This window comes from Leucopleurus acutus (genome assembly GCF_964270905.1).
Source record: "Leucopleurus acutus genome assembly, chromosome: 1".
NCBI classification, from domain to species: domain Eukaryota; kingdom Metazoa; phylum Chordata; class Mammalia; order Artiodactyla; family Delphinidae; genus Leucopleurus; species Leucopleurus acutus.
In genome coordinates this window covers 183,202,410-183,226,355 of record NC_139142.1, presented here as the reverse complement: position 1 = coordinate 183,226,355, position 23,946 = coordinate 183,202,410, and the positions used below count along the sequence as shown (strand labels likewise).

General features: G+C 44.6%; 1 protein-coding gene across 2 annotated transcripts in view; it reads right to left on the bottom strand.

Annotated features, from left to right (window-relative positions):
- Positions 1 to 732: 732 nt before the first annotated feature.
- The window catches only part of CELF2 (CUGBP Elav-like family member 2), a 393,615-nt gene continuing 370,401 nt past the window's right edge, over positions 733 to 23,946 (bottom strand). For both annotated transcript variants that reach the window (XM_082852498.1, XM_082852497.1), the window contains exons 10-13: positions 15,247 to 15,366; positions 9,399 to 9,578; positions 4,428 to 4,571; positions 733 to 1,320 (exon numbers count right to left, since the gene is read on the bottom strand). In XM_082852498.1, the coding sequence (XP_082708624.1) occupies positions 1,193 to 1,320; positions 4,428 to 4,571; positions 9,399 to 9,578; positions 15,247 to 15,366 (572 nt within the window). In that variant the 3' untranslated portion in view covers positions 733 to 1,192. The remainder of the gene's footprint in view (positions 1,321 to 4,427; positions 4,572 to 9,398; positions 9,579 to 15,246; positions 15,367 to 23,946) is intronic.

Genomic DNA, 23,946 nt, shown 5'->3' with positions numbered 1-23,946 from the left:
GTGAGGGGCTGGCAAAGGATGGGGAGAGGGTCCAGTTTCAACGAATGTAACAGATGGGGAAAGTCAGACGACTGAACTGTAAACTAGATAATGGCAGTTACGAACAAAATCATCAGACAGATACAGACACCGAGAGGATAAAGCATGGACTTGAGGCCTAGGGTTCAACGGTGAAAAAAAGCCCATTCCTAGAACGATTCCTCTAGAGACTACTTCAGAAGGATCTGGCTAGCACAGAGAGCTGCTCTTTAGGTACCCAATAAGTTAACAATAGGCAATAAATAACTTCCATTATTTCTGAGGCAGTAAAAATTTTGTACAAAAATAGAAATGCTTTTTTTACAAATAAAATTTACAGGCCTGTGGCTTTCTTTTTATGTAGTATTTATGTATTACTTATTTATTAAATTTATCTTTCAAGAAACATCAAGTATTTTCACTCATTTTTAATTTTTAAACCCTGTAGCTTTAAGAAACAGATCTCTAAATCTTTTTTTACATTAATCCTTTCTAAAAACTAAAATAAAACAGTAACAAAATAGACAACCAGTGTAATAATCTGACCAATAAATGTCATGTTTCTTTGAACACTAAAATAAAATCCTACTTATTAAAACAAACCAAATGTAGTGGAAAGACATTTTGTATTGTTTTTAAGTGCTTCTCCTGGCTTTTCTCTCGCGCTAGGCCACCGCCTTACCCTCTATGAACAGCTGGCGCCCCTCTGCGGGGTGGGCGCGGGCAGGAGGGGCGAATTCTCCAGGCAGTGCTCTGGGGCACAGGGTGGGGGAGGGGGAGGGGGGTGGGTCTCAGAGTTAGAATTGCACGTTAGCCTTTCTTTGCCTTTTAAGTTGTTAAGATGTCATTTATTGTGTAATGTGTTTTTCTTTAAAAAAAGCAAAAAACAAAAACCAAAAAAGGTAAAAGGAGATTCAAATTGCAAAACAAAGGAGAATACAGTGGTGCAAGTGGAGGAGGAGTTTACTCGATAGAAACAAGGTAGCCGAGTTTATGGCGAACTGGGTAGGGGGCCCGGGAGGGGGTAATGGAGGCCTTATTGTAAAAATAACCGTCTCTCTTGGTAAAGGTTGGCAATGTGGTCCTCCTCTGCCTTTCCTGTTGAGCCCAGGCTGGCTCGTGGGACTTACCCTAAGAAAGCTAAAATAAGAGCAGGGAGCCTCTGGGGTTAGGATCAGTAAGGTTTGCTGTCGTTTTTGGAGCGCTTCAGCTGGACCTTCAAGCGTTTCATGCCAATCTGAAAGCCATTCATAGCCTGGATAGCAGCTTGCGCAGACACGGGATTGTCGTAGCTAACAAAACCTGGAAGACACAAGCGGAGGGAGGGCGGGAATCAAGATGGAGAGGCAGGGGAGCAAAGGAGGGTGGCTGCAGATGCTAAGTGACACGTGCCCAGCCTGCGGTCTCGGGTCAGCTCTACTCAGTTCACGGACTACAGGTCATGTTTTAGGGGCAACACTGGAAACATCCACTGAGAAGCAGTGGAGAAGCTGGCTGGACCGCTAACTTGCTATCATGAGAACAAAACCCCTCTGCAGAAGGCTAAAATCTCAAACACTGAGTCAATTTAGTCTGTTTACTGATTTCAGTCAAACCTGTTCGGGTTTAAAGTCCCTTAGAATCCCGAACCAGCCTCCAATACATCAGTAAGTGCTGCTCCTAGAAGCAGTGGTACAAATATTCTAGGTCTCCAGGGGCCCCCAGAGGCTCACATGCCCCAACCAGGTGAGGTTTAAAAGCAGGATAATTGAGGGAAGGGCTGCATAACCGGTATGTCGCCCAAGACCCTGACTGTTTCCCTTCCAATTCTCCATGTATACAGGACGGGGTCAGTTGGTGAATTAAATCTAGCATAATTTGTACTTCATTTTTACCACTTGGAGCTGTTACTGAGAGGAACCTAGGGGCCCAGGGGAAATGCTGTGCCCGTTCTCCTTATCTCAACCTCCATTTTCAAAGCTCCGGTGAATTCAGCAGAATGGAAATTGCTACCTTGTATCCCCAGCTGTCCTGGAGAATAAACAGTCTAAACAGCTCAGGGCTTCACAGCCATCCCGACATACTTCCCACCACCTTTCTCTGTACCAACACTCAGACGCTTCTGACGACCACCCAGGCTCTGCCAAAACCCAGAAACAGAATTCTGACCACATAGTTTTGTTTCAGCACTGGGGGGCGGGGTTACATGCAAAAGTTTCTTAAGTGTTGTCCCTACTTACTTTTGTTGTTGAAAGGAAGTTATACTGATTGGATTTCAGCTCTGACCATCCACTGTTCAGAAGGTTTTATACCAAGTTCTCCATCTATCTATCTACTACTAAAGTATAAAGCTAAGGAGAACATTCCTTTACAAATTAGAGGAGGAAGAAAGGGACATAAATATACCTTTAGCAGAGTTCTCAGCTGATAAAAATAGGCATACAGTATAAGCAGAATAGCTTCTCGTCGGCTGCCTGTATGCAAAATGGTGGTTTAAATTTTTATTAAATTTAAATTCCCAATAAATGTGATCTTGAATCTAAGATTTTTGCTGATTTTCTCCTTTCCTCCTACGTCTTATCCAGAGGTAGCAAGATGATTGAAGAATGGAAATGGGTCAAGGGCAAAGTGGATAACAAAACCTGGCCAAGAGCTTAGGATGAAGAATGGGGTACCACGTTATCACCAGCAAACCTGGGACCCCAAGAAGTTAGGCTGTCTCACCGAGACACCTACATATGGGATGTTACAGCTTTTTAATAAAAACTGAAAACGTAGTGCATAACACTAAATACCACTGTCTGATGCATTATTATGAACACAGTGGTTAAGTAGTTTGGGGGCTGATATAATCTCTTTTCAAGACGGTAAATATTTTCTCAAAATCAAACCATGAACTACAATCCTTTTTCTAATCTCCAAATAAGCTCAGGACATTGTTTAGCGATGAAGACTATAAACGTCTGGCTCGCAAGCCTTGTTCAGGGAAGCTCCCAATGGGGAGCCCTTACTGAGACATGCACACAGCCTATATAACAACTTACTTTCCATTTCACTCTCTCGTGAACCATTACAAGGGCGTTTATATACCTGTAATGGGTTCAGGCTAACAGCCTTTCCACTTGGATAGAAACAGTGACTTGAAATGGCTGACACGCTAATTCCCCCAACAACAGAGGCTTCAGGCTTTCCTGGGTGACAGCACGGAAATCAGAAGGACGTTACGCGAGTGGAGTTTCAGAAGCCAGAGCACTCTCTTCAGACTGGCCGCCCGTCGCCAGTCAGCCGGGCGCCAAGTCTGAGTTTGTGCCTCTGCAGGAGCCGTCCCCACCTTTCCTGCCCACTTCTATTTGTTCTCCTCTGCCCACATCTGTTCAACTTTATTTTGTTTTGTGCTACTCTTAGCACCTATGACCAATGTGAGTCATTAAATCGGAGGAGTGATTAAAGCAAATGTTACATCTCAAACTGGGCCAGAACTTGCCAAGTTAGAAGTATATGCTCTGAACATTCTAGCCTCTAAACTACTTTGGGGAACACAAGGGTTCAAAAACTAAAACAAGAACTAGATTTAATGAATGTTCTCCTCCTCTGTAAAACATTAGGGCATGCAGTGAGCCTGCCATACTCTCTCAGGGAGCGAAAACGCCCCAGGGAGCCAGAGTCCAGGCTGCTTGAGGAAGGAGACCGTGACAGCTCGGGCCACCGAGGAGCTGGGATGTCCAGCGTTCTGAGAACACCTGCATCTCCTGTGCTCTCCACCCACTCAGGCAGCCACTGCAGATCCCAGCATCCCAGCACACCGCAGCACTTCATGTCACCATGAGCTAAACCAGCCACCGTCCCTGGGCTCCTGGAGCTGCTATGTTGGGCGTGGCCTGAGCACACCCCTACTGTGAAGGTGTGTGCATCGATGAGTGTGTTTTTATGTACATCCAGATGCCGAACAATAAGCCCCCAGTACAATGTGCTGCCTACACCCACAGGGTCTGAGTCCTGGTGGACCTGGAAGGGTTTGTGGCAAAGTGTCTGCAGTGCCATTCTGTATCAGGAGTCTCAACTACACTACAGTCTGTAGACTCCTTCCATCCGGTGAAGCCTGTGGTTCAAACTGGGGGCCCAAAGAGACTGTTGCTGGTCAACTATGGAAGGTGATTAGTTATAGGCAGTAAGGCCCTTGAGTACAGCATAGAGCACTACCTACTATACGGGCATTTAATTTCCCAGATCTTTCCTTTCTCCCAGGTCTTTTCTGCCTTTTTGATGAGATGACTTGACCCAGTCTGCTTACATGGATCCAGACAACCTGGAACCACCACACACACACGGAAGGCCCTGTCCCGGCATCTAAATGCTGGCCATTACATTTGCCTTCCCATGACCCCTTGCTGGCCGCGCACTGTGCATTCTAGCTGGCTTCTCTCGCATACCAAAGCACTTGCTCAGATTGGTCTGTTTGTCAATGAAGACTTTAGCAGAGATAACATTTCCAAAAGGCATGAACATCTGCAGGATGTCCTGGTCTCCAAACTCCTGTGGAAGGTGGTAAATAAAGAGGTTTGCACCCTCTGGACCTAAAGAGGGGAGGGAAAAAAAAAAAAAAAATCAGAGTAAGGTATTCTGCACTTCTCAGTTCCCAAAGCCTCTTCTCAGGAATGCTTTAACAACAGATGGGCTAAGCACGGGGCTTTCCCTCATACAGAGATGGATACAAGTCCAGTGCTGGTATGTCTTTTAGGACAGGAGTCGTCCTGCACATTTTCCTGACTTCCAAAAGAGACACCGGTTAAGAATGGCTTCCTTTTCATCTATAAGCTGTGGGTCACATTTGCTTACTGCGTGTGAGCATGTATCTTCAGTCTTCCTGGGCGTGAAGGTGGCAGACGAGGGGTAGAGTCGGGGAGGAGAATAAAGGCGTGGGTTTTTCCCACGTGGCCATGTTTTATAGTACGTAGTGTATATTCTCTCTTGGATACAGTGTCCTGTGTATTCTAAGCAAATTGCGGCAATTTAGAAGTAATGAATATAGCAGTAATGCTGCTTGGATTTCTCAATCATTTACCTAATTATCCATCCAGTTCTGATTTGGCAGATCTCTTAACACACAGTCTAATAATCATCTTTCTTAGAAATGACTGGCAATGAATCAAGGCAGGAAAAAGTAGGTGCTAGAGTTTCACAACTGTGATCGGAATGACACCACTGGGAATTAGCCTTGCAAACTGAGCGCATGAGGTGCACAAGCTGGTCAGAGACTAAGCGAAGCCTGGTTCTTGGCTCTCCGCCATAACTTCCAGAAATACAAGGAACGAGGACAGAGTAGGGGCGATCTTAGCTACACCAGACAGGGCAGCACTCTTAAGTTCCCTTCCATTTCATTCTCCCATCTCTCTAGCCACCTGCAGAAGAACTAGCTGCAGCTTAAAGGAAGCAGAAAGGGAATCCCAATGATTACAGCAGGTCATCACCTTTTAATATGTCACAGGCGAGAATGCTTTCCAGGTCAGAGGGTGCTTGGGGGAGTTGTAGGTCCTTCCCCAGATGGTTCTGGGGAGGCCCCAGGGCTGGATTCCTCTAGGATGTTCTGGGCATGGTGTCTGGGAGGGAAGGGAGCTCATAAAACTGGTGAAGTAGCCAAGCACCTGGTTCACGGGGCCTTGACTGACTCTCGCAGGAGAGGCACCAGGACTGCCTGCTCCACCGGGAAGCCCCAGGGGCTGGGGGGTCAGTGTCTGTTTGTATGGGCCGAAGAGAAGGAGAACTGGGGTAGAAAGAACTTTGTAAAAATAAAAGGGATAAACATCTTTGCAAAGAAAAGTCAAACCAAGTTTCTTTCCACACACACAAACACACAATCATAAAAGAAAAAAGTATTCTAATGAATAGGACTTTTCACAAGGAAATCTTCCTGAGGCAAATTTCTGAAGCCACAGAGATGAAGCATTTCTTTCTTATTTAAGTGTTAACATGGCCACTTTAATTTTCCGTATTGCTCACAATTTCCAGGGGCATAGCCATGTTCCAGTGCAAGAGACACAGTTTGTATTTAAAGGGGCACAATTACAGGGTTAGGTCCCCAGATGTTTCTTTGTTTAAAAAAAAAAAGACAACTCTTAAACAGTCAAAGCTTAATATGAATAGATGCAAAACCAAAACACTGGAGGTGGGTGTTCTGAGGGCCACTATGCATGTGCGTCCCCTGCAGTTTGTCTATCAGGCAGAGCTGGTACTGCCCATACTGGATATGCCTTCTAACTAGAAGGTCCAAATGCACAAATGAGGATTAATGGGGCCCAATGGGAATTGTGAAGTCAGCTCACCTCCTGAAGCCTGGGGAGAAAATGCAATTTTAATGCACTGTGACAGATTACTGGCCATGCCTGGGTAGTCCTGGCCTTCTCGAATGCAGTGCATTCTGAACGTACCCAGGCCAGACAGGGGACTAAGAAAACAGGAAGAAGGTAAACCCAAGGAGGCTGTCTTTTTCCTCATCACCAAGAAATACTTGGATTTTGCAAACTGCCGAAGTCATTAACACTAAAATGAGAAAAAGGTGACTTGGTATGGAAAACCTCTTAATATTCAGTGAAGGAGGCTACTGCCATAGACACCAAGGGTAAAGAAAGAGTTTTTCTGGGGTTCAACCTAGGTATCTTCCTTCTGTCTCCCTTCAGTAAAAACCTGCTGACCAACCACACATTCCTCAGGCCTCTAGTATACGCGACTAACTTGCTAGAGCTCGTTGAGTTGTATCATTGGTCCCAGCTGGCTGGGTGTTCACGTTCATATTTCTCATGGGGCACCTGATGTAGCAGAAAGCACTGGGGGTGTCTGTATCAGACCGCCAGTTGGGATCTGGAGGCTCTAATGCCGAGTGTGTGACATGCCTCTTGCAAACACAGGGAGATGGGAAGGGTGTGAAAGAGCTCAGAGGATATTTAGGAATGGCAGGAAACGTGGTCAGCTTGCCTGAATTTAGATCTGTAGGGATGCCATAACCCTTCAGAAGATTAGCTGAGGAAAATATTAAAACCATTTCTTTACAAGGCCAGACTGGTTCACTTTCCAGTCGGAAAATATATACCAGGGTAGACGACTAAATACATCAAATTGACTCAACTTTCTTGATTAAAGAACAGAACTAAGGAGTAGAAAATCTAAAACTCTGTTTAGTAGTGGAATACATCATGGGGTCTTTCCTTTGCTTCTCAGTATGACCTGCCTTTTAAATTATGTTTTAGTTAAGCTAATGTTAAGATGGTTTAAATTTCTTAGCACAGGTTAACAGGGTGAGAAGGTGGTGATCAGAAGAGACATACGAGAAGATGGAAGATGATTTAGAAAGACCTGAACAAACCTAAAGCACCATCAAGCACTAACCCATGCTGCTGGTAGCCCACACACCTAAATGTAGATGATCTGGAGCGGGCAGTATTTATCTTGAACCATTTTACATTAATCCCAGAGGATTAAGTATTGCACAAGCAGCGCCTAAAACTTAAGGGATAGAAATTTAGGGCAGTGAGTGAGCTGGTGTGAAGCAACTTCCGGGCCCGGACTTTCTCCTTAAGCTACTGACTTTCGAGTCTGCTGGTGACAGATGTTTCTCAGTGACCCGGGTTATATGGTTTGCTGTGAGGCCCTGCTGGGTGAGGGAGAAGTGACCAACACTCTCTAAGACGCATGTGGGGGAACTGGCTTTTACAGTCTCTCCTGAGGATACGGTTATCTGACAGGATCCCTCCTACCACCCTCACTTGTCACCATGGTAGTCAGACCTCAGACACAGGGACCTCAATACAGGCTTTCCTTTGGGAAGCCGAGGTGTTTATGACATGGGGTCTCCACATGCCTGGGGAAAACGCAGTTGTCTGAACAGTTGTGCCAAGTTTTAAAAAAATCAACAATAACAGTCACAGCAGAGAGGAAAGAGAAAGTTGAAAGAATGAAACTCAGATTTTCAACTATCTTCCTTTTTTTGTTTTGCGGTATGCGGGCCTCTCACTGTTGTGGCCTCTCCCGTTGTGGAGCACAGGCTCCGGACGCGCAGGCTCAGTGGCCATGGCTCACGGGCCCAGCCGCTCTGTGGCATGTGGGATCCTCCCGGACCGGGGCACGAACCCACGTCCCCTGCATTGGCAGGCGGACTCTCAACCACTGCGCCACCAGGGAAGCCCATGTTTTTGTTTTTTTAAAGGAAGATATTTTTCTGTTTATATGTAACAGCATTAAAAATGGAAGATAGGGCTTCCCTGGTGGCACAGTGGTTGGGAGTCCGCCTGCCGATGCAGGGGACACGGGCTCCGGGAAGATCCCACATGCTGCGGAGCGGATGGGCCCGTGAGCCATGGCCGCTGAGCCTGCGCGTCCGGAGCCTGTGCTCCACAACGGGAGAGGCCACAACGGTGAGAGGCCCGCGTACCGCAAAACAAAAAAACCCAAAAAACCCGCAAAACACATGAGTATCTTTAAAGCTGTGTCCTGTTTACTATTCCCAACTTAAAAAAAAAAAACCTTCTATTTCTTATAGGACACCATGTTTAAAGTCAAAATATTCAGACAAAAACCAGCCTGGAACTATGGGGTGAGGATATAGGAGAAGGGAAAGAAATTTTAAAAACATCTTCAGCAAGTACTTCCCTTTTCTAACTTCTTGTGTTCAAAACAAGTCAGAAAAAGAATAAATATCACAGTGCAGATTCTGCTTTAAAAGCAATTTCAATCAAGGAGGAAGGAGCCAAAAGGAGGAAAGAAAGAGACAAGCCCTCCCTACTCGGGCCAGCTCATTAACTGCTTTATAATTAGCCTTCATTTATTCTTAGCATTCACTTCCTGATGTTTATTTTGCCTTACCGGCAGAGAAGCAAGGCAATCAATCACTTATTTGCTTCCCCAGAAGACCCCTGATTAAACCGAGACTGAGTCAAACCTAAGAGTGGATTTTTTCATTAACCTGGAAACCATCGCGGACTAAGAGGTGAGGTCCACCATCACGGGGAACATGGACTGCGGGAAAGCTGGGCCGAGCCCACAGGGGGCTGCATCGACCCACCCCTTCCTCTAACGAGGAGTTTGTATGGAAGGGGAGAAATGAGAGGTGGCCCTGCTGATTCGGGAGAGGGTGCTCCCCGCAATTTTTTGATGGCAGCAATCACTAGGTAATTGCGTATGGCGCACAGAGGGTGAGGACTCCACCTGAACAGGGAGAGGAACAGTAAAGCTAAATATGACAGGAAAGAAGACTGAAAGGGCCTGTCAGATTTCTTTACGAAAAACTAAACGAACATGAGTAGGAGAAATAAAACAACTGCTTTCTCTCAGGACAGTGGCTCGGTGGAAGTTCCTTGGAGCTGTGCTCTGGGGGCGAACGCTGCCCTCCGGCCCGGGCCCCAGGCACGTACCTTCCTTCTGGCTGCCGGCCGCGCTCTGCTGCTGCAGCAGGCTCTGGCTGTACAGCGTGGGCAGCGCCGCGGCCGCGTACTGCTGGATCCCTGAGTAGGCCTGGGTGAGGGCGTCCATGGTGCCCGCCGTGCCATTCGTCAAGCCCGTGGCGCCAAGTCCTCCATTCAGAGCCGCCATACCTGAGAGCATTTGAGCAACTTTACAAAAAACCCAACAATAGAGAAGAGAAACAGCACTTTTCATTAGTGCTTTCCAAAGGAAGTTAGAGAATCATTTGACACAAGTACGACAGCAAGTGCATGCAGCGAGCACACCAAGTACACCAAGAACTTACAGACAAAACTATGAAGTGACAAACTGTAATAACGGCAGACACACAGACGACCACCGCAAGCCCCTGAGCAACGGTAAGCCTCACTCCCTAGGCCAGTGACGGAATTCACCATCGCCCTACAGAGAGCCAGTGCATCTGAGCTCCAGCAGTGCGCTGCTGGCGAGGACTGGGGTTCTCTTTCTGAAGTAGAAGCCTTCTGCCGCTCAGAGCTTGAGAGCATGTGAAAAACCACTAGTGGCAGAGGCCTGCGACATCTGTACACTTAAGCCACTTACTGGGCTCTCTGAGGAGCCGTGGGATGGCCCCAGGGTTCGAGGGGGAAGGACAGGATTGAAACTGCTCTCCCTTAAGCTATCTGATGAGGAAATGGCAGAGAGAACGAGCTCTGTACTCAATAAACCAGTGAATCACCAGTTCCGCTGACCAGCTTCCTCAACAGCTGAAGGATGCTGTCAGGGACAAGGACCTTAGGGAGAGCCTCTCTGACGATGAAGAATTAAAGGCGCAGGAAGAATGTGGCTCCCTCCCCTCGGTGTAGCTAACTGAAGCTGCTTGTTCAGTATGAAAGGCTAGAAACGGGATGGGGCTGTTCTCAGCAGCAAACAGACGCACACACAGACACCCACGCCTGAATATTAATCAGTGCCCGTGGAACTGGGGTTTCTGCCAATGAGAGCACCCCATGCCATGTTTTTCAGTCAACTGAAGTGACCCCATGTCTGAAAAGCTGGATCTTGGCTATTAACCCATGTGAACTGGATGATGGCCAGCACACTTTTTTGACTTTTTTCCTTGTCTCCTGGCTGCCCTTTTGCTCTATTATGGTTGTTGACTGTGTCACTTTTTCCCTGAATATGAGTCAAAACAAGTAATACTTTATAGAGTGTGAACTTTTCTATAAACTCAGGAAATGGAAGAGGTGACATCATAATTGCCTTGAGTTCCCTTTATGATGAAGACTTTTTTTTTTAAAGATATGTTTATGGGAAGAACTTAGTGAAAACATTAATGAAAATCTTGAAAGAATTAGGGCTATTGAATAAGGATGTTAAAATAGCAAAGGTGGTTAATTGAAAAAAATTGTAAGTCTAATGAGAATAGAGGACAACTAAGAGAAGGGTGCTTAGAAATTATACAGAGGAATCAAATACCAGAATCACCTCAGCACTCGCATCCCGTTTTTGCTTGCCTTCCGCAGGACACGGGAGGGGCAGTGAGCTACTCACTCCATCATGCTTCTGTTCTGACACCTTCATCTCTTAGACTAAACGGACTACACGTAACAAGATAGGCTAGAGGGATCTCATGGAGCCTCAGGTCTGGTGTTCTCCCTGGGGGGCTTGAGGGGACAGAAATGGGCCTTGGGTGACGTTTGGGGTGGGGCTGGAGTGTCAAGGAAAACCTGGGGGCCATGAACGTGGAAAGCCAGCTTCCTGAAAAGGAAAGTGATTTCAAGCAGTTCTAGCCGATACCAACTAAGCTCAAAAGGTGGTGGCCAGCAGAGGTCCTGCTGACGTTGCTTGAAGTTTCTTATTATGAAGGAGTCTATTCTAATTTTTTCTGAGGTGTGTGTTTACCACGGCCAAGGTAGAACAGGTGATTGATTACCAGGTAGAATCTTAAAAACCATCAAAGGAAGTTTTCAACTTTTGAGAGTTATTCCTATCAATGATCTAATGTCATTCTGTATTAAATAGTCATTATACTGAAGATAACATTTGTCAATTCAGCTGCTGGTACTTGATTCCATCTAAACACTTTGGACAGTCGAAACAGAGGTTTGAAGAAGGTTAGTTGAATAAAATGCTTCCCCTTAAAAGAACAGGGCTTTCTTTGAAAAGGCCAAATGGATTGGCGAACCTCAACGAGGGAGGGAAGGTCTTTGCAAATAGTCTAGCAGTGAAGTTAGTGCGCAGCCAGACTACCGCGTGCTTTAACTGAACCACTCTCCCAGGTCCTCCCTGATGGAGTCCCGGGGAGCTGTGAGACTATCGAGTAAACCTGTGAAAATGACCTAGAAGGACCCACCCGTAAAGATGAGCATGTACATCCGGCGTGGCCAGCGTGAAGATGATGCTGAAAAAAAGAGTCGGAGGCGGAGTGCCACGAGCCAACTACAGTTATCTGCACACCCCTCGGCCAGGCTTTATACCAAATAAAGAAAGGGCAAAAGTGAGGAATGTATTAATATATTCTCATAGATTTGTATGTATTTGCTGGGATAAATTTTCTTTGGTATAGATGGGATATATTCTTCTAAGCTGCAAGCTGAAAATGAGGACTTAGGTCTAAGAAATGTCTAAAATCAGGGTAGATGAATATGAATATATACAATTAGTGGCACTTGTACTCATGCCTGTGTTAATAATATGGTCACAAGTGTATGTGATGTTGTATGTGCTTGTGTATGTACCTAACTACATGTATCTTTATATATTCCAATAATACAGATTAAAACTAATTTCACAAGGCATACCAAGGGTGACAAGCCACCACAACACTATGCCCAAAGCATCGCATCTTTTCTCTCCTTTACATAAAGTATTTCCATAAACATTACTCACCAGGCATTTGTGGCTGGTGATACGCAGATAATCATAACTTTAGACACTATATGGTAAACCATTTGGAAGAATTAGCTCATTTAAAAAAGGAAAAATAAGGATGTCACTTGACATACATTTAAGCACAAAATCAGATACAGATTCCTGGGTGGATATAACTGCAAAAAATATTTTCTTCGTCTTCGTTCAGCTATTAGTGTATGAAACCTGCCTGGCGAACCCTCAACTAATCCAGAAGGGAAAGCTCTGTTAGTGAATTGCCCACATTCCTTCCTTCTGATCTTGCTGTTTTCTGCTTTTAAGCTTTAGAGCGCTGTCCTTTTTTTAGTCCCTCCTTCTATGAGCGTATAAGGAAGAACAAGGGTATGAAGCTCAAACAGTCTGGTTCAGCTACTTGTCTACCATCCGAAGCTTTACCTTGTGGGGAGCTGAGAGGCCCTCTGGCAGGGAAGGCAGTCAGATTCTCCCAGGATGAGTTTGGGAATTAACTGGATTCCATCTACCTACTTTTCTCCATGGCTCCTTTGTCCATGGAAAAGAGGTGGCTTTACTCAGAAAACCAGAAAACTCTCCTTACGGTAGCAAGTAATGGCTCCTGGGTGGAGTGGGGGAGGAAACGGTGATGATATGGAAGCTGTGGCCAACTATTTGTCAAGCTGCCTCTGTCCAGGTAACCGTTTGTTGACTACCTTCTTATCCAGTAGGACAGGTAGCATCATCATGTCTGTTAAGGAAGAACGGTTTGAAAGAGGACACTCTATATTAGAAGGTTTTCTCTTGGTATTTGACAAAGCAAATCTTAGCTCCAAGCTGGTGCCGGGATTGTTAAATAGCTCTGATAGTAATTTACCCAATCAGAAGGAATGTATTTTTCTTTGTGCATGACTTTTGGTTTGATTAAACATTTTTCTGGTTCATACTGTCTAGTAGGGGTTATTTGAAACTTAGAAACAGTCTTAATTTCCCATGACCTATATGTACTTACATTAACCCAATGGCAAAGAATTTAAAAAACAAAACAATTTAAGGCTGTTTTTCTTGCCAGGAGCAAAACTGGAATAACACAGGTCCCACACAGGAACTACTCACGGTCTCTCTGCCATTCAACACAGTCCCTCTCCAGTCGCTCATGATAACGATGGGAAAATCCCCGCAAAGGACAACAGAACAGGATGGAGAGAGGCGGGACCACACAGACAACACACAGCAGTCATGAGCACGTGCTGAGGAGGACAGCCATTCCCACTGGCCTGTTACTGTGCAGACCAAGGACAGGCAGGCGATCAAATCAAATTCCTTGTTTTAGGGGAACTAGGTCCTGGGGCAAGAGAAGCAGCATGAAGGGATGTGTGCAAACACACGTCTGCAACCGAGGGGAAGGACAAGTGAGTTGGAGCGTCTGCAGAACAAGGTCAGAAACAGGAGGCAGGGCCATGAGGGCTGCTGGCAGGAGGGCAGCTGGAGGCAGCTTCACTGGAGTAAAACATTCTGCTGTCACGCGGCCACCACTTCATTCAACGCGTGCTTGCTAATCAACAGCTATCTGGTCGGGAAGGAAAGAAATCTTTTTCTTGTCTGCTCTTTTTGGCCTTTGGTCAGATAAAACTCAGTCCAAGGTTATGACTGCTTTCCCCAAAGCGTCGGAATAAAAGGATTTAATAAAACCTCAACACATTTCCTACCTCTAAATGTACGACTTATCCTCTTATCTGGATTATAAAAGTTAGTCTTCATTTGGATGAGTTCTAGGTGCTTCTTTACCAAACAAATTGCAAGGTATTCTTTTGGGATTTGAAGATATAGAATTATTGGGGTGTTGTTTTTTTGCTTTTAAAAACACTACTGGTTGGTCACCCTTTAAAAACTGTACACTTAGTCAATCATGGTTTAAAATAAGGCAACTTGCCAAGGACCCTTTTCTTAATGCTTAAAATGGGCAGAGGCTGGGTTGCCCAGTAGGTAATTAGGTCCCCGAGTCAGGCTGTCATGGTCCTTCTGGACGTGGCTATTCTCAGGCACGGGGTAGGGGTGCGGGCCCAAGCTGAGGGAAAGGCAACTGAGGTGTCCCTTCTGTGGACCGAGGACCTTCCCCAATTGGAGGGGCCAAGGCTAAGCTCGAGCCTCAGATATGACTCAGCCTCTGGCCGGGCACTCTTCTCCCCATAGATCTAGAATGCCGGAAACGGGTAGGCTGTGTAAACAACTTAGAGTGCTTTGGTGGGTCTGTATGTTTCAGAGCTAAGTAATTCTGTAAGCAATTTGCCTCATTCTGCTTCAACCTGCGCTACTTGGAACGGGGCCCTTAGGAGATGCACTGCTGTAGGGTGACCCCTGACTCCGGGGGCTTGATAAAGACTCCAGACGGTACCTCGGGGGCGGCTCCTCGCCACCCAGCCTTGTTCTGCTTCCCAAGGCCTCATTTCTCCTCCTGTATAATCGCCATGACCCTTTGGGTTTTAGAGCTGGAGGGGACCCTTAAGATCATCTGATCCAGAACTTTCAATTTTCAGATGGGACCCTGAAGTCCAGTTGTGGGCAGTGATTGGCCTCAGATTCCTGCAGGTGACTGGGAGCTGGCCCCATGCATCCTGATTTCTAGCCCATTGATTTTTCTTTTATAACACACTTCCTCCCCTCAGATGAAGGGAACCAAACTAGAATCAAACCAAAGCCCTCGAAACCTGCAGATACCTGTCAACCACAGAGACCTATGGCTAAATACACAGTCTACACATTACAAAAGACTTCGGGTGGTGAGGGTGGGGTATTTCTGGAGACAAAACAGAGGTAGGCAGCGTACGCCTGTCAAAACACGTGCTTCTGCTCCTCCATCCCAAGCTTTAGCTCTCCCCGTGATGTAACCTTTTAGGTCATCTCTGGCTGACCACTGTCTGGGGAATCTGGGGGGAGGCTGTCCACCAGAGCAGCAGATGCTCACTGCGATGGTACCTGCTAGTGCATTAATGTTGTTCAGTCCGACAGTGGCCCCTGCCAGTCCTTGCAGAGTCCCGAGAGAGGTCAGAGAATTCATGGCCGCACCAGCAGTGGAGTTGGGGGTTGAAGCAGCCACTGCAAAACAAAAGACAGACAGGGAACCCGGGAGAGAAAGCACAGGATGAGTGAAAGCCAGATGGCCCGGGAAGTAGTCTGTCCCCATCACAGCAGACACAGCCGGGGAGCCTTCAACCACGGGCAGTCTGGGAGTTGCGCTTAGGTTTTGGTGTGAAAGACATGGGGTTGTCCTTGTGGCAACTGTGACAATGAGATCTGGTGAAAAAAAAGCATCACAGATCTGTTGTGCCAGCCAGCGAACATGTGCATTGCTGGTTAGTAGGGGACAGTCCACGATAGGAAGCCCGTCCTCCTGGGTGGTGGGTCTTTCACCAGCTGCACCTTGGAAGCCTCTGAACAAATGACCCGCACAAAAAAAGGGGGAGGGAAGGAGGAGTAAAATGGCGTTTCTTGGCTTTCATATTGCTTATGCTTCAGACTTGGCATTTTCTCAATGAAGCTCAAAAAAAAAAAAAAATTCCTGGGTTTGACAGACGACTTCAGGACCCAGGTAGTGGTGCTTATAGAAGCGGAGAGTGATAGGAGATAAAACCATTTTGGTCCGAACTCTCCTTCCCCTCCCCCCTCCCCCTTTAAATAACCGCTTTATTGGGATATAATTCATGTTATAAAATTGACTCCTTGAAAGTATACAATCTACTGATTTCAGTATAGTCACAGAGTTGTACAACCAGCACCACTAAGGTTATAACATTTTTATGACCCTCTAAAGAAACCCATACTCGTTAGCACTCATTCTGCATTCTCCCCTCTCCCTTGACACTGCCAACCACTGACCTACTTTCCGTCTCTGGATTTGCTTAGTCTGGATATGTCATATAAATGGAATCATAAAATATGTCATCTTTTGCACCTGGCTTCTTTCACTCAGCAAAATGTGTTCAAGGTTCATCCACGTTGTAGCACGTGTCAGTACTTTATCCCTTTTTATTGCTGAATAATATTCCATTCTGTGGAAACACTCCACTTTGTTTATTCATTCATCAGTTGTGGACATTTTGATTGTTTCTACTTTGGGGCTGTTATGGATAATGCTGCTGTGAACATCTGTACACAAGTTTCTGGGCAGACATATGTCTTCAGTTCTCTTGAGGACATACTTAGGAGTGGGACTGCTGGGTCATATGATAAATCTATGTTTACCATTTTGAGGAAATACTAACTAAAATGTTCTCCAAAGTTGCCGTCCTCCCAAATCCCTTTTACACTTACAATGTAAATAACATTTCAGGTTATCTTACATTTGTATAGCTTGATAGTCTGCTGACTTTTTTCACATGTATTATCTCACTTTATCCCAGTGATAGACGTAAAAGCTAAGCGAAACTCTGACCACTGATAAAAGTGGCGCTTGAGCCACTTCTAGCTGTGGAATCATTGTGAGCATGTGAACTTCCTTCCTTCTAGGATGGCCGGGAACTTCAGTCCATCCTGCTGGAATGTTCCTGCCCAGATGGAGCTCATTCCTGCTGTGCCTTCAGAAACCACACAGTATTGCTTGCAATGCACCTTGCTTGGGATTCCTTCTGGCTGAGCCTATAGATCAAATGCCTGAAAAATGAATTCCCCACCTTGCCACATTTCTGCCCATGTATATGGCATTAGCTTCTGACTCCTCATGATGTGTACGTATTTTCTTTCTCTTTTAAAAGTAAAATTATACATAATCAAGTCAATGTTTCTATAGTCCTTTTGTGTTATGAAACTTTTCAAGTACACACAAAAGGAGACGATAGTGACAAATTCCTTCAAACTCATATCCAGATTCTAGAATATTTGAGAACCACTCTACTTCCTACTTCCATCTTATCCCTACATACTTCAGTATGTAACTCTGAAAATTGAGGACATCTTCTTTTAAAACCCCAAACCACTTTTCTCTTTCCTCTTGAATCAGTTTTATTAAGGTTATAGCTTTCTAGGAATTTGTATGTTTCACTGAAGTTTTTGAATTTATATTGGTATAAAATTACTCATAATTTCTTCTTAATAAATTTTAAAAATCAGGAGCATTTACATTTAAGTCCCATTTCTCTGTCTGCTTGATCTGTCGGTTACTGAGGGAAGCACGTGAAAATCCTCCACTATGGTGATGCCAATTACTCCATGCAAATATGTAAATTTGGGGGAATACCTCTTGAAGCTACTTTACAACTTCCACAGATGTTTGTAGATCATTGTATCTTCTGTTGAAATAAACTTTTTGTGGTGACCTCTTCATTTCTAGTTTTACCTTGACGTCTGTTTTATATGATGTTAAAAAAAAGCAGCACCAGCCCTTCTTTTGTTATTTGCATGGTATATCTTCTGCCATCTTTTTATTTGTGTCTGTTTATGTTTTAGCTCTATTTCTTATAATCAGTATATAAACAGGTTTTCAAAAACAGAATACAGCCTAATAATTTGATAGTCTTTCAGCGGAACTATTTAAATTTTGTGGTATACGTCCTGCCTATATTACATTTTTTCTCTTCTTTCTTGCCTACCTTTTAGGATTACTTGTTGGTTTTTTGCCACATTCCATTTTCCCCCTCTACTACTGGAGGTAATATTTAATATTTGGAGGTAATATCTTTTTTTGGAGGTAATATTTAATATTTCTATTCTTTTATGTATTACCATAAAAATTTTAAGTCACACGTAACTTAAAAGAATCAAAGTTAACATTATCTTTATTCTTTGCCAGAACATTTTCTAGAATGTTTCTCCATTTGTGTATATGCTTTGGACAATTTCTAGAGACTTTAAGTGGTTGATTTTTAAAATAATTTTCACCAGTTATGGGTCTTTCACTGGCAAAAAGTCCACAGATATTCTCATACTACCATTCTAGAAGTTCTTCCCTGGTGTCACCTAAAATTGTGTGAAAACTCTTCAGGCCTTTATTACTGGCTTAGAATCAGAACATGCCTTAGGGATAGTTTTTACCCCTTACTCACAGGCACAACAGTCTGTTAAGAGCTATCACATGTAGACTGACGTCAAACAGAAGTGTATTTTTCTGTGGGAAAGCGGGGTGGGGGGACTTCAGTTTCTGGCAGTTAGGTGGTCTAGGTTACTAGAGAGACTCTCCCACTGAAAAAAACTAAAATGCTTAATAAGATGTTTTAAAAAATATTTTTAAATTGCATCAATAACTGACCATTTAGTAAGAAATACTCAGAAATCAATGATGTAAGTGAAAGATGGCACCCAGAGAAGTAAGTAGAGCATTGAAGGTAGCTTTCCCCTTAAGGTGGACCAGATAAATTTGAGCTTCAGTTCTCAAAGCTTCTCAGTACGTAAGAAATACAAGAAAGCCTAGGGCCCACCTGAGGTAAAGCATCTAAGAAGAGACTTCGCCACCAATAAGTCTGGAACACTATAAAAGGCTAAACAGTCAGTGAACAAGATATACTCTCACTTCAGAAACGGTAAGGAAAACTGCCTGTCTCAAAACTTAGTGCGGAGTATGGCAAGGGGAATTTCCCTCTGATAATATATAACCAACCAGCCCTCACATCAGTTTTCAAACCAACTTTATCTGACTGGTCAAAACTGCTCAAGCCAGCAATTTAAAGTGGTCCCTAGCTTGTACTGTCTTCCAGCACCCTGCAGAATCAACTATAAGTCAACCTTGAAAAGGCCCATTTTCAGCAAAGAATTCTCAGAAATAAGGTTCTAAGATAGTTAAGCTCACAAGACAAAAAAATCACAAGTACCAAGAGTAAGAAGCAGCAGAGACAGAGTTAGACACCATATTTAGATCCACCAAAACTTATTATTAGCACACAATAGAATGGAGGTACATTTAACACGTCTGCACAATTGAAAAAGGGTGGGGGGGCTTCCCTGGTGGCTCAGTGGTTGAAAGTCCGCCTGCCGATGCAGGGGACACGGGTTTGTGCCCCGGTCCGGGAAGATCCCACATGCCGCGGAGCGGCTAGGCCCGTGAGCCATGGCCGCTGAGCCTGCGTGTCTGGAGCCTGTGCTCCGCAGCGGGAGAGGCCACAACAGTGAGAGGCCCGCGTACCGCAAAAAAAAAAAAAAAGGGTGGAAAATGAAAAAAAAAAAAAGATTATAAGAAATGACCAAGTATACTGATAAAATTATTAAATAATCAAGTCTTAGAAGTGAAAAAACATAATCAAAATATAAAATTCAATGGATATACAGGTTTAACAGCATATTAGATACAGTCACAGAAAGAATTTGGTGAGCTGGAAGACAGACCTGAGGAGATTATACATAACTGAGAAAGAAATGATAACAGATTAAGGGACATGGACTAGTCTAACATATGTCTAGCTGAAGTTCCTGAAGGAAAAGGGAGAACAGGGAAAAGGCAATATGTAAAGAGTTAATGACTGAGAATTTTCCAGAACTGATCCAAGATCCTCTCCCACATCCACATGTTCAAAGGTCCCAGTGAATCAATCAGGAAAAATGAAAATACATATATAATTAGATGCACCACAGCAAAAAATGCAGAACACCAAAGAAGATTTAAAAAACAACCAGAGAAGAAAAAAAAACCTCAAAAGACCACAATTAGACATCTCAGTACCTGATATCTAAACAGTAATAATGTAAGCAAGTTAGTAAAAGGTGCTGAGATAAATTAACCGTCAAGCTAGAATATCCAGCAAAAATGTATTTCATAAACTAGGACAAAATAAAGAAGTACTTTTCACATAAAAGCTAAGAGACTTTTTCACCATTAGACCCTCACTAACTGAAGTGCTACTGGATATACTTCAAACTAAAGGAGAAATGATCCCAGATGAAAGGAGGAGGAATAATAAGGATGTGGTAAATATATGGGCATACACTAAATAAATGCTATAGAAAATAGCAATGGACAGAAATTCAAACCAAACCAACTTAGAGCTAAAACACACGACAACATGAATACACCACCCATGGGTTGCAGGGGGGGAGCTTTTTTGAGTTAAAGTATCATAAGATCCTTGAAAGAAAAAGAAATTTCTTGCTTTTTATTTGGCTGCGTCAGGTCTTAGTTGCGGCACACGGGATCTTTCACTGCGGCGTGGGCTTCTCTCTCGTTGTGGTGCACGGGCTCCGTAGTTGCTGTGTACGGGCTTAGCTGCCCCGCGCCTGTGGGACCTTACTTCCCCGACCAGGGCTCGAACCCGCATCCCCTGCATTGGAAGGTGGGTTCTTAACCACCGGACCACCAGGGAAGTCCCAAGAAATTTCTTTCTCAAGAAAACTGACTAAATCTCAGTAGGAAGAGCAGGAGTTTGTGACATCTGAGCCACAACCAGGAGGTTGTGCTATCCCCTGTCCTCCTCTCCCCCAAGCTCAGCGTAATGGAAGCTCTACCCCAGGAGGTTGTGGTCAAGAAGATGGGGGCTCTTTTCAGCTCCCAAACTATAGCGATGGTTTCTCCTAGGGAGGGGTAGACCACTGGCCTTTCTAACCATCCTTCTTCCCTGGCCCTGTTTTGCAGAAATTCTACTGCAGGTCAAGAAGTGTTGAGTCCTTTCCTCGAACCAGCCTGTACTCAGAGGGTGGAAGCTCAACCCCAGGCACAGCACTCGGAGAATACTGGGCCCAATTACCCTCATCCCATCTTGCTTCCGGGCGGAGGTTCTATGCCCAGAGAAGCCAGCTGAGACGAGCAGGTGCTACTGCCCTGCTGCATCACCCCTCTTGTAGGCGAGGGGTTGCTTGAAGCAAAGCAGGTTGCTGTCCCTGCCCTCAGCTCGGGCAGTGGCAAAGAGGGTCTGCCCACAGAGAGAGAGAGAGAGAGAGAGAGGCCACAAGAACAGAGAGCTCCATAACTTTCCCTAAGAGGAATGCATTTATTTGGAACACAGTGCGGGGAAGTTCAAGCCTAAGGCACCATGGAAAACAATAGATATTTTGGTGGTGGGCCATTAAGAGGAACAGAATGGTAGACCATCCAGAAGTTTAACAGAGAAAACCAGAGAAACAGAGAGATAGGAAGAGTGTTCCCGGGGTCACAGCAAGCTTCAAGGAATGGCCTTGAAGACTTTCCCTGTGGAGGGGCCTGACTTTAACAGAATCAGACTGTGGTGGCCGTTCATGCCCAGGGTCAAAAATAACAGATTAAACAACCAGAAATTAATGGAGGCTGGGTGGGATAGCAGTAGAAACAGACCAGCCAGAAACTGAACAGGCAATCCGGCAGAAAGGCATTCAAAGAGAGCTATTTGGAAGAATTATGCCATTTAAAAAAGGAAATATAAGAATGTCATTCACAGCCGGAGGCTGTGTTCTCTAAGGAGTGCCATCAGAAGCATACTGCAGGGGAATAAACTCCACTTGCTAAGTCACTAAGCAGATGAGCAAACAAGAAGCAGCTGGGTTTGGTGGGGGAGAGTAGGGAGGATCAGTGTCCAGAATAAAATGTCTAGTTGTTCACAAATTATGAGATGTGCAAAGAAATGAGAAAGTGTGATCCACACAGGGAAGAAAGCAGGCAACAGAAACAGTTTGAGACGGCCCAGACACTGTTCTCAGCAGACAGAGACATCAAAGCAGCCATTATAAATATGTTCAAAGAATGAAAGGAAACCAGATCTGTCTACACTGTCTACAGGAGACACGTTTTAGATTCAAAGCCACAAACAGGTTGAAAGTAAAAGGGTGGAAAAGTATATACCAGGCAAACAGCAACCGTAGAGCTGGACTGGCTAGACTAGAATGAGACAGCAGAGACTTGACAATCATTTTAGAGAGAAAGAAAACTGGGTCAACTGCTTGCACTGCAAAGGACCTTAATGCACTTTCATAAAAATCTGTGTCTTTGGTAGCTCATGAAAGAATCCCAGGGCCAGTGTGCGGTGACCGGCAGAAAACCCTTATTTTATTCAGGGCTCTGTTTTTCTTTACCTCCCTCAGACTCTTCATTCAGATCGAAGAAAAGGGAAAGGAACGGAAAGGACCAGGATGAGGAGATGACATATTCCTCCAACAGCAAGGAAATGAACGTGAAGCAACCTGGGAGGAGGCATGGAGGGGAGTAAACTGAGTACCTGGGTCAGGATGCTCTCTGGCACTCATCTGAGAAACACATACAAGCTACTGTTATCATCAGAAAGGCCCCCAGAGCCGGGTGCCATTCGCAGCAACGATGGAGAAGGGTGGGTACCCGCGCCCTCAGGTCACTAATCTGGAGAAGGTCGCTTATCAGTAGGGACGCCACCACGTCCCTAGAAGCCTCACGTGACCTGTCACCATGCTGATGTGGGGTATTCCTCATAGCTGCTGGAGACCCGACACCTACGACGGGGACTTAACGCCTCAGTCTCTGTAACGTGAACTTTTCAGGCTCGTTTACCGCACAGACCTCATGAGTCTCTAATCCTCTGCACCACCCCTTGGCGGGGGTCGCCCTGTATCTAAACGGAGGTGGCAGGAGAGGGATCACGAAGGTTAGCATGGGCATCCTGAGGAAGAACAGATAAAGTGTATTAGCTTGGCCCGGCAGGTGCTGAAAAATGAGGCTACGGCTGGAAACAACACACTGTCACAATTTCATTGTTCCCTTTTCAAAACAGAAAACTAACTGGAGGCAAAGTGGGGCTACAGTTAAGACTGAGTGCTTTGCAGCACTGTTTACAACAGCCAAGACATGAAAGCAACCTAAATGTCCATCGACAGATGAACAGATAAAGAAGAGGCGGTATATAGATATAACGGAATATTACTCAGCCATAAAAAAGAACAAAATGATGCCATTTGCAGCAACATGGGTGGACCTAGAGATTATCCTACTAAATGAAGTAAGTTACACAGAGAAAGACAAATATCATATGATATCACTTATATGTGGAATCTAAAAAAATGATACAAATGAACTTATTTACAAAACAGAAACAGACTCACAGACATAGAAAACAAACTTGTGGTTACCAAAGGGGATAGTGAGGCAGGGGAGATAAATTAGGAGTTTGGGATTAACATATACACACTACTATACATAAAATAGATAATCGATAAGGACCTACTACATAGCACAGGCAACTTTACTCGATATTCTGTAGTAACCTACATGAGAAAAGAATCTGAAAAAGAATGGATACGTGTATATGTATAACTGAATCACTTTGCTGTACACCTGAAACTAACAACACTGTAAATCAACTATACTCCAAAAAAAAGAAACAATACGCAAGTGAGAGGTCTCTTTATATCTTGCTTTTCTATTTATTTAAAACCCAGGAAGAGTGGCTAGAGTGCACTGTAGTTTTCTGACCTCTTGTTGTGCTGTTCTTGGATGGTCCCAGTAGACTGATGGGGAGAGGGTGAAAAATAGGAGGGAGAGGAATTGAACATGAGATTAACTGAACTAAGTAACTTGCCTTAAAATGAGAAGACTCCACGTGCTCCAGTGCTTTGGACAATACAATGAAAATTCAGCCCGGTTTGAGTCTAAATTGGAAAAGATATCTCGACTGTGTATCTAGCTGCCTTTAAGAACCTTCTGAGTTCTAGCAAACAGTCTGTTTAAAGCAAAAGGAAAACTCAAATTTGTCATACAGCCAATCTCAATCAAATGCCTCAAAACCAAATATTCAAGAGACACACGATAGAGAAAAGCCCCTA